This window comes from Myxine glutinosa, chromosome 4 (assembly GCF_964187855.1).
Source record: "Myxine glutinosa chromosome 4, kmMyxGlut1.1, whole genome shotgun sequence".
NCBI classification, from domain to species: Eukaryota; Metazoa; Chordata; class Myxini; order Myxiniformes; family Myxinidae; genus Myxine; species Myxine glutinosa.
In genome coordinates, this window is record NC_136264.1 from 69,740,939 (window position 1) to 69,753,531 (window position 12,593).

The 12,593-nt window shown below is 41.2% G+C and overlaps 1 protein-coding gene across 4 annotated transcripts in view; it reads left to right on the plus strand.

The window, feature by feature from the left end:
• The window catches only part of LOC137424734 (rho GTPase-activating protein 7-like), a 313,201-nt gene extending 306,398 nt beyond the window's left edge, over positions 1–6,803 (plus strand). For all 4 annotated transcript variants that reach the window (XM_078775875.1, XM_078775876.1, XM_078775877.1 and 1 more), the window contains 2 exons: positions 1,016–1,198; positions 3,256–6,803. In XM_078775875.1, coding sequence (XP_078632001.1) covers positions 1,016–1,198; positions 3,256–3,373 — 301 coding nt within the window. In that variant the 3' untranslated portion in view covers positions 3,374–6,803. The remainder of the gene's footprint in view (positions 1–1,015; positions 1,199–3,255) is intronic.
• The last annotated feature ends 5,790 nt before the right edge of the window (positions 6,804–12,593 follow it).

The window sequence follows — 12,593 nt, forward strand, 5'->3', positions numbered from 1 at the left end:
CACATCCACCGAACCATTCGCATTTCCACCCTTTCCAGCCTTCGTTGCTGCTCTACGTTCATTACCCATGTCTCGCTCCCATAAATCATAACACTTCTCACACATGCAGCATACACCTTCCCCTTCAGCTTCAACGACACTCCCCTCCTCGTCAGCACGCCACGCAGTTCCCGAAACATCTTCCATGCACATCTCACTCTAGCAACCGTTGCCGAGTCTGATCCACCTTCTCCATTCAGCATGTCTCCTAGGTAACAAAATGTTTTCACACCTTCCAGCTTCACGCCGTCTCCAAGATCCAACTCAACATTTCCTCCATCTGCAGCTCCCTCTGTGCACACCTTACACTTGAATGTAGCTGCCACACTGGTTAATGACCCTCTCAAACCACTACATTTTTTATGAACCCACTCAGTGCACATTGTACATTGAATGGAATTCACTCCGACACCCTTCCTGCACACAGCACACGGCCACTTCCCAGTTCTTTCCACCTCACCACATGCTTTACCACTTGCCATCACCTTCGTGTTTCCGATATTCACCTTCAGACCTTTTGTCTCCATACATTCCTTCCACTTGTTCATCTTCTCCTTCAGTCCATCCATACTTTCCGCAATCAACACCAGATCATCTGCATACAACAACTCCCTCGGTAAACCCTCCTTTACGTTCCGAGCCAGCACCTCCATCACAGCTACAAATAGTAGTGGACCTAGTACCGACCCCTGATGCACTCCCACCTTCACCTCAAACTCACCACTGTTCCCGTCCTTGGTCCTTACAGCTGTGCACGCTCTTTTGTACATTGCCATCACTACTCTAATCAACCATTCCTCCACTCCTAACTTCCTCAATGCCCATGTCACTACTTCACGTGGAACCCTATCGAATGCTTTCTCTCGAATGTTGGAGTAAGAATTGATCCAAAATACTTCATTCCTGCATTTGAAAGAATTTGGGAGCGTGCAATTAATTTTTATTTTTTTTCTGTTTCCATGATATTTACACCAAGGTCATGGCGGACTGACCTGCCACGTGGGTGCTGCGTACTTGTCACCACTTCTGTCGAACACTCAGAAGTTCCAGCAGACACGGGAGGTGAAGTGCGGGGGATGGTGCTTGCGTCGCGTTTCCTCCTGGAACCCGCTGGACCCGGTCGCTCCCGTTTAACTCACATCTGTCGCCTTGACACCAGGTGCTGGCCAAATGCATGCAACATGCCACGGATATGACAGTTGGAGAGATCAAGTACAATTTATAATGATGAAGATTGTGGAAAAAAAAATTCATACATCTCAGCAGAAAGCAAAAAAATAACAAGAGCAAGAATTGATTTGCAATATATTTCCCCTACCAATGTGATATTTATATATATATATATATATATATATATATATATATATATATATATATATATATATATATATATATATATATATATATATGTATATATATATATTTTAATATCCAAAGTCAAGGATTGTAGCTAGGATGCAACATAGCAAAAGGAATAGTAGGAAGACAAGGGAAAACGCCAACAGTAGAGCCAGGGGACAAAATAGATGAAGACGGACAAAGAAGGGATCCGGGTATGAATGAGGGATTGGGGAAGTTGGTTTTGGATGGTGAGATGGTGGTGAGCAGCTGTTTTGAAGACCTGGAGGGAAGAATGAGATTGAAGAGTGTGTTGAGGTTGATTTCATTGGTGGGGAAAAAAGTGAACAGCGATTCTGCATTTTGAGGGTTTCACCAGAAGGGGGTTTATGGTTGACCCTGTGCATCCTGCAGAAATCCGGCAGGGGGGAGGGGGAGACGAGGCATGGAAAAAGCAGAGGGTGCTAGACCATAAAAGGTGGCGGTAGAAGACAGAAAGACCAGACCTGTCTGCAATGACAACGTGATAGACCCATAGACTCAACTTCATCTTTATGGATGACAACACCCATTCACACGATGCAGATGTAGTCAGAATTGCAATTCAGGACAACATCAATCACATGTATTGGGCCTGCACAATCTCTCGACCTCACCGAATTGAACTCGTTTTCGACATTTTTAGATGTATTTGTCGTCACCAAGTGTGCCCACAGTCTCTTTATCAACTGAAATTGTCCCTGCATGTCTAATAATGGCGTCTGATTTTGGAGCCGACAAGATGTGTACGCGCTTGTATGGGGTCATTGGTAGTCGCATATTATCAGCCATTTTTGCCGATGTAAACTTATCTGTGATCATTTATAAACCGACATTGTTGCCAATTAGCATATTAATTTAACACAGTCATGTTTTTCTGCATAAAAACTTACCTTTGACTAACATTGGCATTATGTTTGATCATGGAATCATCATCATCATCATCATCGTTTTACTGGCTGTGTCCATACTTGCATGTGTAAGCCATGGTTCAGCTCATGGCTGCTTTCCAGGCTGCACGATCCTTTGCTAGCCCTCCTGTTAGTCCATTAACACAGAGATCATCTCTCAGCAACTCATTCCATGTTTTCCTCAGATGGCGTCTAGATCTCCTTCCATTCACATTCATATTTATAAACCTCTTCACACAGGTGCCCACCCCCATCCTTTCCACATATCCGATCCAAGTCAACCTACCCCCTACGCATAACTTCACGAATGCTCCCCATACCTAACCTATCTCTTAATTCCACATTTGGCTTCCTATCCTTCAGTGTCACATTACACATCCATCTCACCATTTTCATTTCGTTCACACCTCCGTTCATCCTCCTTTTCGATCGCCCCTAACGCAAGCTGCATATGCACAGATCAATGTGTGCTGCTCCTCAACCACAATACAGATACTTTTGAATGGACTGTGAAAACATTCCAAGGTTCAAAACTGTTGTTGCTTAATTTTTTTTAGGAGTATACATGTAGAAATTCACCTACAATAAGCCTTTAACCCAGTAGAAAGGAAATGAGGGATATGTAGAGAGGAGATAGATGTACACCTCATAATATGACGACACACACACACACACAGTGGGAGAGAGAGATTCCTCAAATTGCCAAAGGCACCAACCAACACCTAAAGGGAAGTGATAAAGCATGTATTTTAAATGTTTACATATCAGCAAATGGTTACATAGTAATTGGTGTGTGTGTGTGTGTGTGTGTGTGTGTGTGTGTGTGTGTGTGTGTGTGTGTGTGTGTGTGTGTGTGTGTGTGTGTGTCAGTTAGAATCACACATGTTTTCAAGGCTAACCACATGTCCCGTCATCTGTTTCTTTGCAGAGGGCGATCATCTGACTGGTACAACAAAGCTTTTGGGCACTTGTGTGCAATGGAAATTGCACGGATAAGAGACTCTTTCAAGAAGACGAAGGCAGATTTGCCCGAAACCAAAGTTTGAGCCATATGGAGCTTTCAAAGAATACAAATCAGGACGATGCATTTGCAATAAAATGGTGCAATTCAGGATGCAATGCCATCTTGTGATAACACTATGTTTTCTTCGATCACAATTCAATATTGAGCTGCGAAGAAATTCAGATCAATCTGTATACGCTTTTGATATGGAGTATTATGTAATGGGTACTCCAGGTAGAATGAGGTTACAAAGTTAGAGGGCGAGTAAGTGGATTGGGGTAGTAATTTTGAACAGCACGATGTGGACAGCGCAGTAGTAAACACAGTAGACAGACGGAGGTGCAAACCCAAATGGATGAATGTTATCTGTTGAGTTAGCCGCATTCTCTTTCCAAAAGATTTGCAGCTGCTACAACTTCACGTTGAAGTGTATGTTCTTCCACTACTTTTCCAATGAGTGGATGGACCCCTTGCAAGTGGTGTTGGTAATGCGGGAAGTCTATGCATGGCGTGGTTCTGGACGACTAACACTATACAGGTCACTCCCGTAGTGTACGAACCTCAGAGGTTAGGATCGAGGGATCACCTGATCACCCTATCATTAAAAGACTCGATCTCTCCAGAAGCACGTCGATCTACCGGATCTGCAATGTTTTACACACTCATATTAAAGCAGACCGAGAATCCCTAAAGGTTTCTCTCCTCATTTGAAACTAAGGGAACTTACCGGTGAATTTTCTGAAGACAATCAACTGAATGCCCAAAGATTATATTTTTCATTATTGTCGCAGGAGCGTGTACTTTATTTATTACCCCTGATAACTAAGCCATAGTGACTTCAAAAGGGGAAGACTAAAACATAAGTGTTGCTCCCTTATTGGCTTTGCATTGTGCGGTCAATGATGGGATTTACTTATTTTAACGAATAAAATGTGGTTGCTTTAGTAATTGCTTCAACTTGGGCTGATGTTTAAACAATCCCATGCGCATGTCAGGTTGTGTCGGTTTCAATTCTAATATGGGATGTTGATGGAAGTTTGCACAATGATGGATGTGGCAGTGTGTGTGTGTGTGTGTGTGTGTGTGTGTGTGTGTGTGTGTGTGTGTGTGTGTGTGTGTTATATCAGATGTAAACTCATCCTTAACTACCTTTTAACGTACATTTGTTTTAAATGCCGAGATGGTGAGAGTTTTATGTTCTTGCTCCGTCATTTCCTCTGACAGTTGCACGATCGATCAATTAATCTGCCATTAAGCATTCAAAAATCCAACCAGGTTGAGGTCATCATTTCAGACATCACGCTGATGTTAGAGGTCATCAAGATTTCCCCCTGGGAAACCCAAAGGTCCTATTTTGACTTTGCGAAGCAGGAGAAAAAGATGTCTGTGTGCCAACCACGCTCAAAAACAGTTGGCCACACTTGGATTACCCCTCAAGACAAGTATAGGTCATACGCGTTTGTCCCAACAACCATATGAATGATTCAGGTCATTTGAAGCACACACACATCAGAGAAGTATTGGACTTGCCTTTAAAAGTCAAAACTTCTGTGGAGACTGGATTAGGGTAATACATGATCTAAAAGGATGAATTTGTTGATGTAATGTATGATTTAAAAGGACTAATTTGTTGATGTAATGTATGATTTAAAAGGATGAATTTGTTGATGTAATGTATGATCTAAAAGGATGAATTTGATGATGTAATGTATGATCTAAAAGGATTAATTTGTTGATGTAATGTATGATTTAAAAGGATGAATTTGTTGATGTAATGTATGATTTAAAAGGATGAATTTGTTGATGTAATGTATGATTTAAAAGGATGAATTTGTTGATATAATGTATAATCGAAAAGGATGAATTTGTTGATGTAATGTATGATTTAAAAGGATGAATTTGTTGATGTAATGTATGATCTAAAAGGATGAATTTGATGATGTAATGTATGATCTAAAAGGATGAATTTGTTGATGTAATGTATGATTTAAAAGGATGAATTTGTTGATGTAATGTATAATCGAAAAGGATGAATTTGTTGATGTAATGTATGATTTAAAAGGATGAATTTGTTGATGTAATGTATAATCGAAAAGGATGAATTTGTTGATGTAATGTATAATCGAAAAGGATGAATTTGTTGATGTAATGTATAATCGAAAAGGATGAATTTGTTGATGTAATGTATAATCGAAAAGGATGAATTTGTTGATGTAATGTATAATCGAAAAGGATGAATTTGTTGATTAAATGAATGTTGAACGTTGAAATGTTGAATGAATGTTGAAATGAAAATGAATGAATATTCTAAAAGAAGGTATGATCTAAAAGGATGAATTTGATGATGTAATGTATAATCTAAAAGGATGAATTTGTTGATGTAAAGTATGATTTAAAAGGATCAATTTGTTGATGTAATGTATGATTTAAAAGGATGAATTTGTTGATGTAATGTATGATCTAAAAGGATGAATTTGATGATGTAATGTATGATCTAAAAGGATGAATTTGTTGATGTAATGTATGATTTGAAAGGATGAATTTGTTGATGTAATGTATGATTTAAAAGGATGAATTTGTTGATGTAATGTATGATCTGAAAGGATGAATTTGTTGATGTAATGTATGATTTGAAAGGATGAATTTGTTGATGTAATGTATGATCTGAAAGGATGAATTTGTTGATGTAATGTATGATCTAAAAGGATGAATTTGTTGATGTAATGTATGATCTGAAAGGATGAATTTGTTGATGTAATGTATGATTTGAAAGGATGAATTTGTTGATGTAATGTATGATCTGAAAGGATGAATTTGTTGATGTAATGTATGATATAAAAGGATTGATTTGATGATTTAATGTATGATCTAAAAGGATGAATTTGATGATGATGTGTATGCTTTAAAAAGATTAATTTTATGATGATGGGTATGCTTTAAAAGGATGAATTTCATAATGTGTATGCTTTAAAAAGGATTAATTTGATGATGCAATGTATGCTTTAAAAGGATTAATTTGATGATGCAATGTATGCTTTAAAAGGATTCATTTGATTATGCAATGTATGCTTTAAAAGGATGAATATGATAATGTTGTGAATGATCTAAAATGATGAATATGATGATGTAATGTGTGATTGAAATGGATCAAGTTGATAATGGTGTGTATGCTTTAAAAGGATGAATTTGATGATGTGCATGCTTTAAAAGGATGAATTGTGGATTTTCTTTTTTGGTGATACTAATGCCACAAAGCCATACATATGTGTGACCAAATGTTGTAACCAGGACAAGGTGAATTTTACCTCCTCAAAACACTCAGTATTATATTATGCTTGCAAAAAAATTGATTGCTTGGAAGTAAGTATTTATACTGCAATCCATATATTTTATATACAATATTTTATGTCCCTTTTCATTTGTAAATACGTTTATGATTTTTAACTCGGAATAATAAAACTATTGGACGATGATTGTTTGCTCATCTTTTTATTTTATTTTTCTTATTTTTTTCTTCGTGTCTACTCATTGGCTTGCAGTATTATGAAAATAAAGTTTTATAAATATAAAGATATATTTGCAGAATATTGTTGTCACAAACTACAATGGATGTTAAAATAATGGAAAATATGTCTGAATAGTTTATTTCATGGAGGTCTGGGCTCAGGGAAGAGCTGATTGATGGAGGTAAGAAAAGCAAACAAATGAACAAAAAATCGAACAAGTAGGATTTCGATGGGGGAGTGAACAACAGATATGGATGGTTTAAAAAGGACAGTTGGGGCAGGTTCATTGAGTGTAAAGGTGATGTGTAGTAATGACAGCAGACACAGGCTCTTCAGCCCAACCGTTTAATGGCATCTCTCTTCCATCTCCACTCAACGCATTCTCTTATGCCACTCCCGGTTCCGCCTCATCATTTCCGGTCCATCATGCATTCTTTAATAGTCACGTAACTCCCAATACCACATATTCATTTTTCGTGAAGATAGCAACAACTAATAATGAAAAAAAGCAAAGAACACAGTAAGCATATAATTGATGCTAAATATACTGAATCACCATACCACATATCACTTTTTGATGAAGATGATTACTACTGTTTAATCAAGTAACAACACACATTCATCTATCTATAATTCCAGTAATCTCTGTGTGTGTGTCTGTGTGTGTGTCTGTGTGTTTGTCTGTGACCGCTGTTTCTCGACAACCACGGGTCCGATATACTTGAAACTTGCCAGGTATATTGCTGGGGACCTGAGGATGTGCCTTTTCAAGGTTTCATATTAATCGGAGAAGTAGTTACCGAGCTATTAGTAAAAGTAACGCAAGCCGTTCGCTTTGGCTTTGCGAATGGACCAAACCATTTCATGTAAATAGAGGGGGGGGGGGGGGTTCTACCGTACTCGCAAGCCGTTCGCTTTGGCTTTGCGAATGGACCAAACCATTTCATGTAAATAGAGGGGGGGGTTCTGTGGTCGTTACTGCCACGTGGTTTCAAAGTTTTTTTTTGTTGTTGTTTGCACGCATGTTTTTTTGCACCCATGTACGGGCACGCCCTAGTCTATCTATAATTCCAGTAATCTCTGTGTGTATGTGTGTGTGTCTGTGTGTTTGTCTGTGACCGCTGTTTCTCGACAACCACGGGTCCGATATACTTGAAACTTGCCAGGTATATTGCTGGGGACCTGAGGATGTGCCTTTTCAAGGTTTCATATTAATCGGAGAAGTAGTTACCGAGCTATGGCGATTTATTTACCAAACTCCGCAAGCCGTTCGCTTTGGCTTTGCGAATGGACCAAACCATTTCATGTAAATAGAGGGGGGGGGATTGTCACCGTACTCGCAAGCCGTTTGCTTTGGCTTTGCGAATGGACCAAACCATTTCATGTAAATAGAGGGGGGGGGGGGATTGTCACCGTACTCGCAAGCCGTTCGCTTTGGCTTTGCGAATGGACCAAACCATTTCATGTAAATAGAGGGGGGGGATATAATTTTAGATATATATATAGTACGGGCACGCCCTAGTGAAAAACAAAGAACATAGTAGCATGTCATCGAAGGTAAACATGTAATGTGACAAAGTCCTTGGTCCATTCAAGATCTTGACGATGTCTGGTCCTACGACGAACACGTGGGGCAAAGACTTGTGGAGGCATTTGTTGGACATGGTTATGTGCATCATAATCTTCAAAACCTGTCAAACTTTCAGCCGCAAGTCCATTTGTGGTCTGAATTACAGGTGCAATATGAATTGCATTCCAAACTTTCCCATCAGAGTCTGTAGGTAGCAGGACGTCTCTGTTCAATGATTTTGAGGGGTTGGGTAAACTTGGTTTGTCCTTTCTTGTGAAGTCCAGGTTTCCGAACTCGCACAAAAGAACCACATTGAAAGGTGGAAGGTTTTGCTCCATGGTGATTGTCTATGTATCATTTAGACTTATCTTGTTTCTGTTGAACACAGCATCTCACATCCTCATGTCTTGCATCAGGTATGCTGATTTGTACATCACCAATGTTGTAATAATCAAGGATACAACAATGTCTCAGATCATGAGTTTAATCGAAATCAATCCCTAGTGATACCTGGGAAGAAATCAGCAAATATAATATCAGTACTCAGCATTCATCTGAATCAATAATGGGTATAGCATTCAAGCACAAGCAAGCGCTGGGCAAAGGAATTCTACGTACCGATCTAGACATGCACACACAATATATGGCACAGGAGTGTCCGCGGCGCGTAATGGCCAAGATCTTTATAGCGAACGCGTAGCGGCCGAAAGTCGCATGACACCTGGGTTCGAACCTAGACACAATTTCATGACAACCAATGTGCAACTTGGTGTGCAGAGTATGTCCATGCAGAAGCTGTGGATGAAAGCTTTGTATGTGGTGAGAAGCTCAGTAGTGCCAAGGAAGGACTTCGCAAAACAGAGAACGCCCAGTAGGCGAATGCCTTTGGAGACGAGCTTGAAAATGTGGTTTTCCCAGGAAAGGTCATGGCAAATGGTGAGACCAAAAAGCTTGGGTGACAGAACTTCTTCAAGAGGATTGTTGAGAAAGTATATGGGAGGGTTGTCAGATAGTCTTTTCGGAGAGACATAGTGAGAGTGTGAGATTTGTCAGGATTGAAAAACATGTTCCACTTGTTTGATCAATTTGTAATTTCATCCAGGTCTGCAGAGAGTGAAGAGGCTGCTGCCTGCCGATCTTACGGTTGAGATATAGACTGGCAATCATCATAAGAATGTCATCACCAAAATGTCATCAGCAAAAAGAAAGAGTGGATTTTGCAGAGAGTCGGAGAGATCATTAATGAATACTAGAAAAAGGACAGGGCCCAGAACACTGCCTTGAGGAACTCTAGGCTGGATAGGAAGAGGAGATGAGAGAATTCCATTTAGAGCCACACATTGACTAGGAATTCCATTGACATGGGCATTGAGGAAGTTAGGAGTGGAGGAATGGTTGATCAGAGTAGTGAATGCAATGTACAAAAGAGCACGCACAGCTGTAAGGACGAAGGACGGGAACAGTGGTGAGTTTGAGGTGAAGGTGGGAGTGCATCAGGGGTCGGTACTAAGTCCACTACTATTTGTAGCTGTGATGGAGGTGCTGGCTCAGAACGTAAAGGAGGGTTTACCGTGGGAGTTGTTGTATGCAGATGATCTGGTGTTGATTGCGGAAAGTATGGATGGACTGAAGGAAAAGCTGAACACGTGGAAGGAATGTATGGAGACAAAAGGTCTGAAGGTGAATATCAGAAAGACGAAGGTGATGGCAAGTGGTAAAGCATGTGGTGAGGTGGAAAGAACTGGGAAGTGGCCCTGTGCTGTGTGCAGGAAGGGTGTCGGAGTGAACTCCATTCAATGTACAATGTGCGCTGAGTGGGTTCATCAAAAATGTAGTGGTCTGAGAGGGTCATTAACCAGTGTGGCAGCTACATTCAAATGTAAGGTGTGCACAGAGGGAGCTGCAGATGGAGGAAATGTTGAGTTGGATCTTGGAGACGGCATGAAGCTGGAAGGTGTGAAAACATTTTGCTTCCTCGGAGACATGCTGAATGGAGAAGGTGGATCAGACTCGGCAACGGTTGCTCGAGTGAGATGTGCATGGAAGAAGTTTCGGGAATTGAGTGGCATGCTGATGATGAGGGGAGTGTCGTTGAAGCTGAAGGGAAAGGTTGTATGCTGCATGTGTGAGAAGTGTTATGATTTATGGGAGCGAGACATGGGTAATGAACGTAGAGCAGCAACGGAGGTTGGAAAGGGTGGAAATAATGGTTCGACGGATGTGCGGAGTATCGTTGAGAGAGAGGAAGACAAATGATGAATTGCGAAAGATGATGGGAATAGAGCCTGTGATTGATGCTGTGAAGAGGAACAGGTTGAGATGGTTTGGTCATGTGTTGAGGAAGGATGAAAGTGACTGGTTGAGAAGAGTGATGGAAATGAATGTAGAAGGAAGTAGAAGACGGGGAAGACCGAGAAAGACTTGGCTAAAGATGGTGGAAGAAGAAATGCGGGCAAGGGGGTTAACAAGGAGAGATGCAGAAAATAGGGCAAAATGGAGAAGATTGTCATGGGGACCGCAAGGCTAACCCCCGCTCTAGCAGGGAAAATGGCCTTTAAAATGCATGTTGTTGTTGTATTGACTAGGACAGGAGAGGAAGTCCACGAGCCTTGTTCCATGGATACTATAAGAAGAGAGTTTGGAGAGCAGGGCGGGGTTGACAAACCGTATCGAAGGCACGTGATATGTCAAGTGTGACAGCTCTGATTTCCTGTTTGCCGTTTAGGATCTCCATCCATCCATTGCTGAGACAGCAGAAGCAGCCTGTCCAGAGTAGAATTATCTGGTCTGAATCCAAATTGAAGATCAAAGATCAAGCCATTGGAGAAGAGGAAGGATTTAATATCCGAAGCAATGATGGATTCCATGACTTTGCTGAATATTGGGAGCAGACTGATTGGTCTGCAGTTACAAGGATCTGTTTTTGCACCTTTTTTGTTCAAAGCGGACATGTTGGCTGATTTCCAAGCAGATAGCAGATGACCTTGAGAAAAAGAGAGGGTGTGATAGAGCAGCAGAGCAGGATTTTAGGACCTGTGCGTGGGCTGATGCCATCTGGTCCAGTTGCAGTATCAGTCGAGGTTTGACAGCCACTTCACCTTGTCGGGAGAGAAGGACACAGAGTCCAGGAGCAGCTAGGTTCGACTGGGTAAGAAATACAGAGAGCGATGGGTTTGTGACACAATAATTTGAGGCAAACACAGAGTTGAGGCATTCAGCTTTTTCATGGGCAGTGTCAGCTGTTTAGGGGAACAAACACCAGAAACAGTTATGACCAGATGCCACAAAGATTTGGAGGAGGGAGACAGGTTTAAGAGTTCAGTCTTGAGAGTAGAGATATTATTTCCTCGCTCTCCTGAGGGTAGACACACTTGCTCTGAGCTTTGTGGAAGGAACTGAGATTACTTCATTTGGATTTGCCTTCCATGAGGAAAAGGCAAGTTGTTTAAGGGCAACTGCCTCACCACAAGATTCAGTGTACCATGGACGGGAGGAAGGGTATGACAACTGAAGACGAGATGGGATAAATCTGTGCATGAGAGAGAGCAATTTACTTTGGAAGAATTCCCAGAATGGGTTGGTCAGAGATAGTAGAGATGGGAGACCAGTCCAGATGATTGATGGCTGCTTGAAGACCATGCCAGTCGTCCTTAGTGAAATTCCAGACTCGTCTGCGTTCAGGAGGCTCTCTGAGAATGGCCAGAGATGTCCACTTTAACAAGGAAATGATCAGATGAACCGATTGGAGCCGAAGAAGAACAGCAGACATTTGCAGGGACGTTAATCATAACCAAGTCCAGAAGAGATGATGTATCGTTGACTGAGATCCGAGTTGGGAAATTGACAGATTGTCAGTCCCAATGAGTCATATAAGTCCTTTGCCGTGGTGCCATGGCAGGTGAGAGAGGTACCCATACCCAGCCAGCTGGCATGATGACAATTGATATCGTGCCATATGAGGAAGAGAGATTTGGGATGAATGGCTAGAGGTTGGTCCATGTTGTCGGACAGCGAGATGTAAATGGAGTCATCACTGTTTGGTGGATGGTACAGAACACACATAAACAAAAGGTGGGAGCGCAGAGTAAGCTGTAGCCAAAGGTACTCATGGGCTTTGGGAGGTGTAAGAGCAGTACACTGAGTGAGAAATGGAGTTTTTTTTTGTACAGTGTCACTCTGCCAAAAGG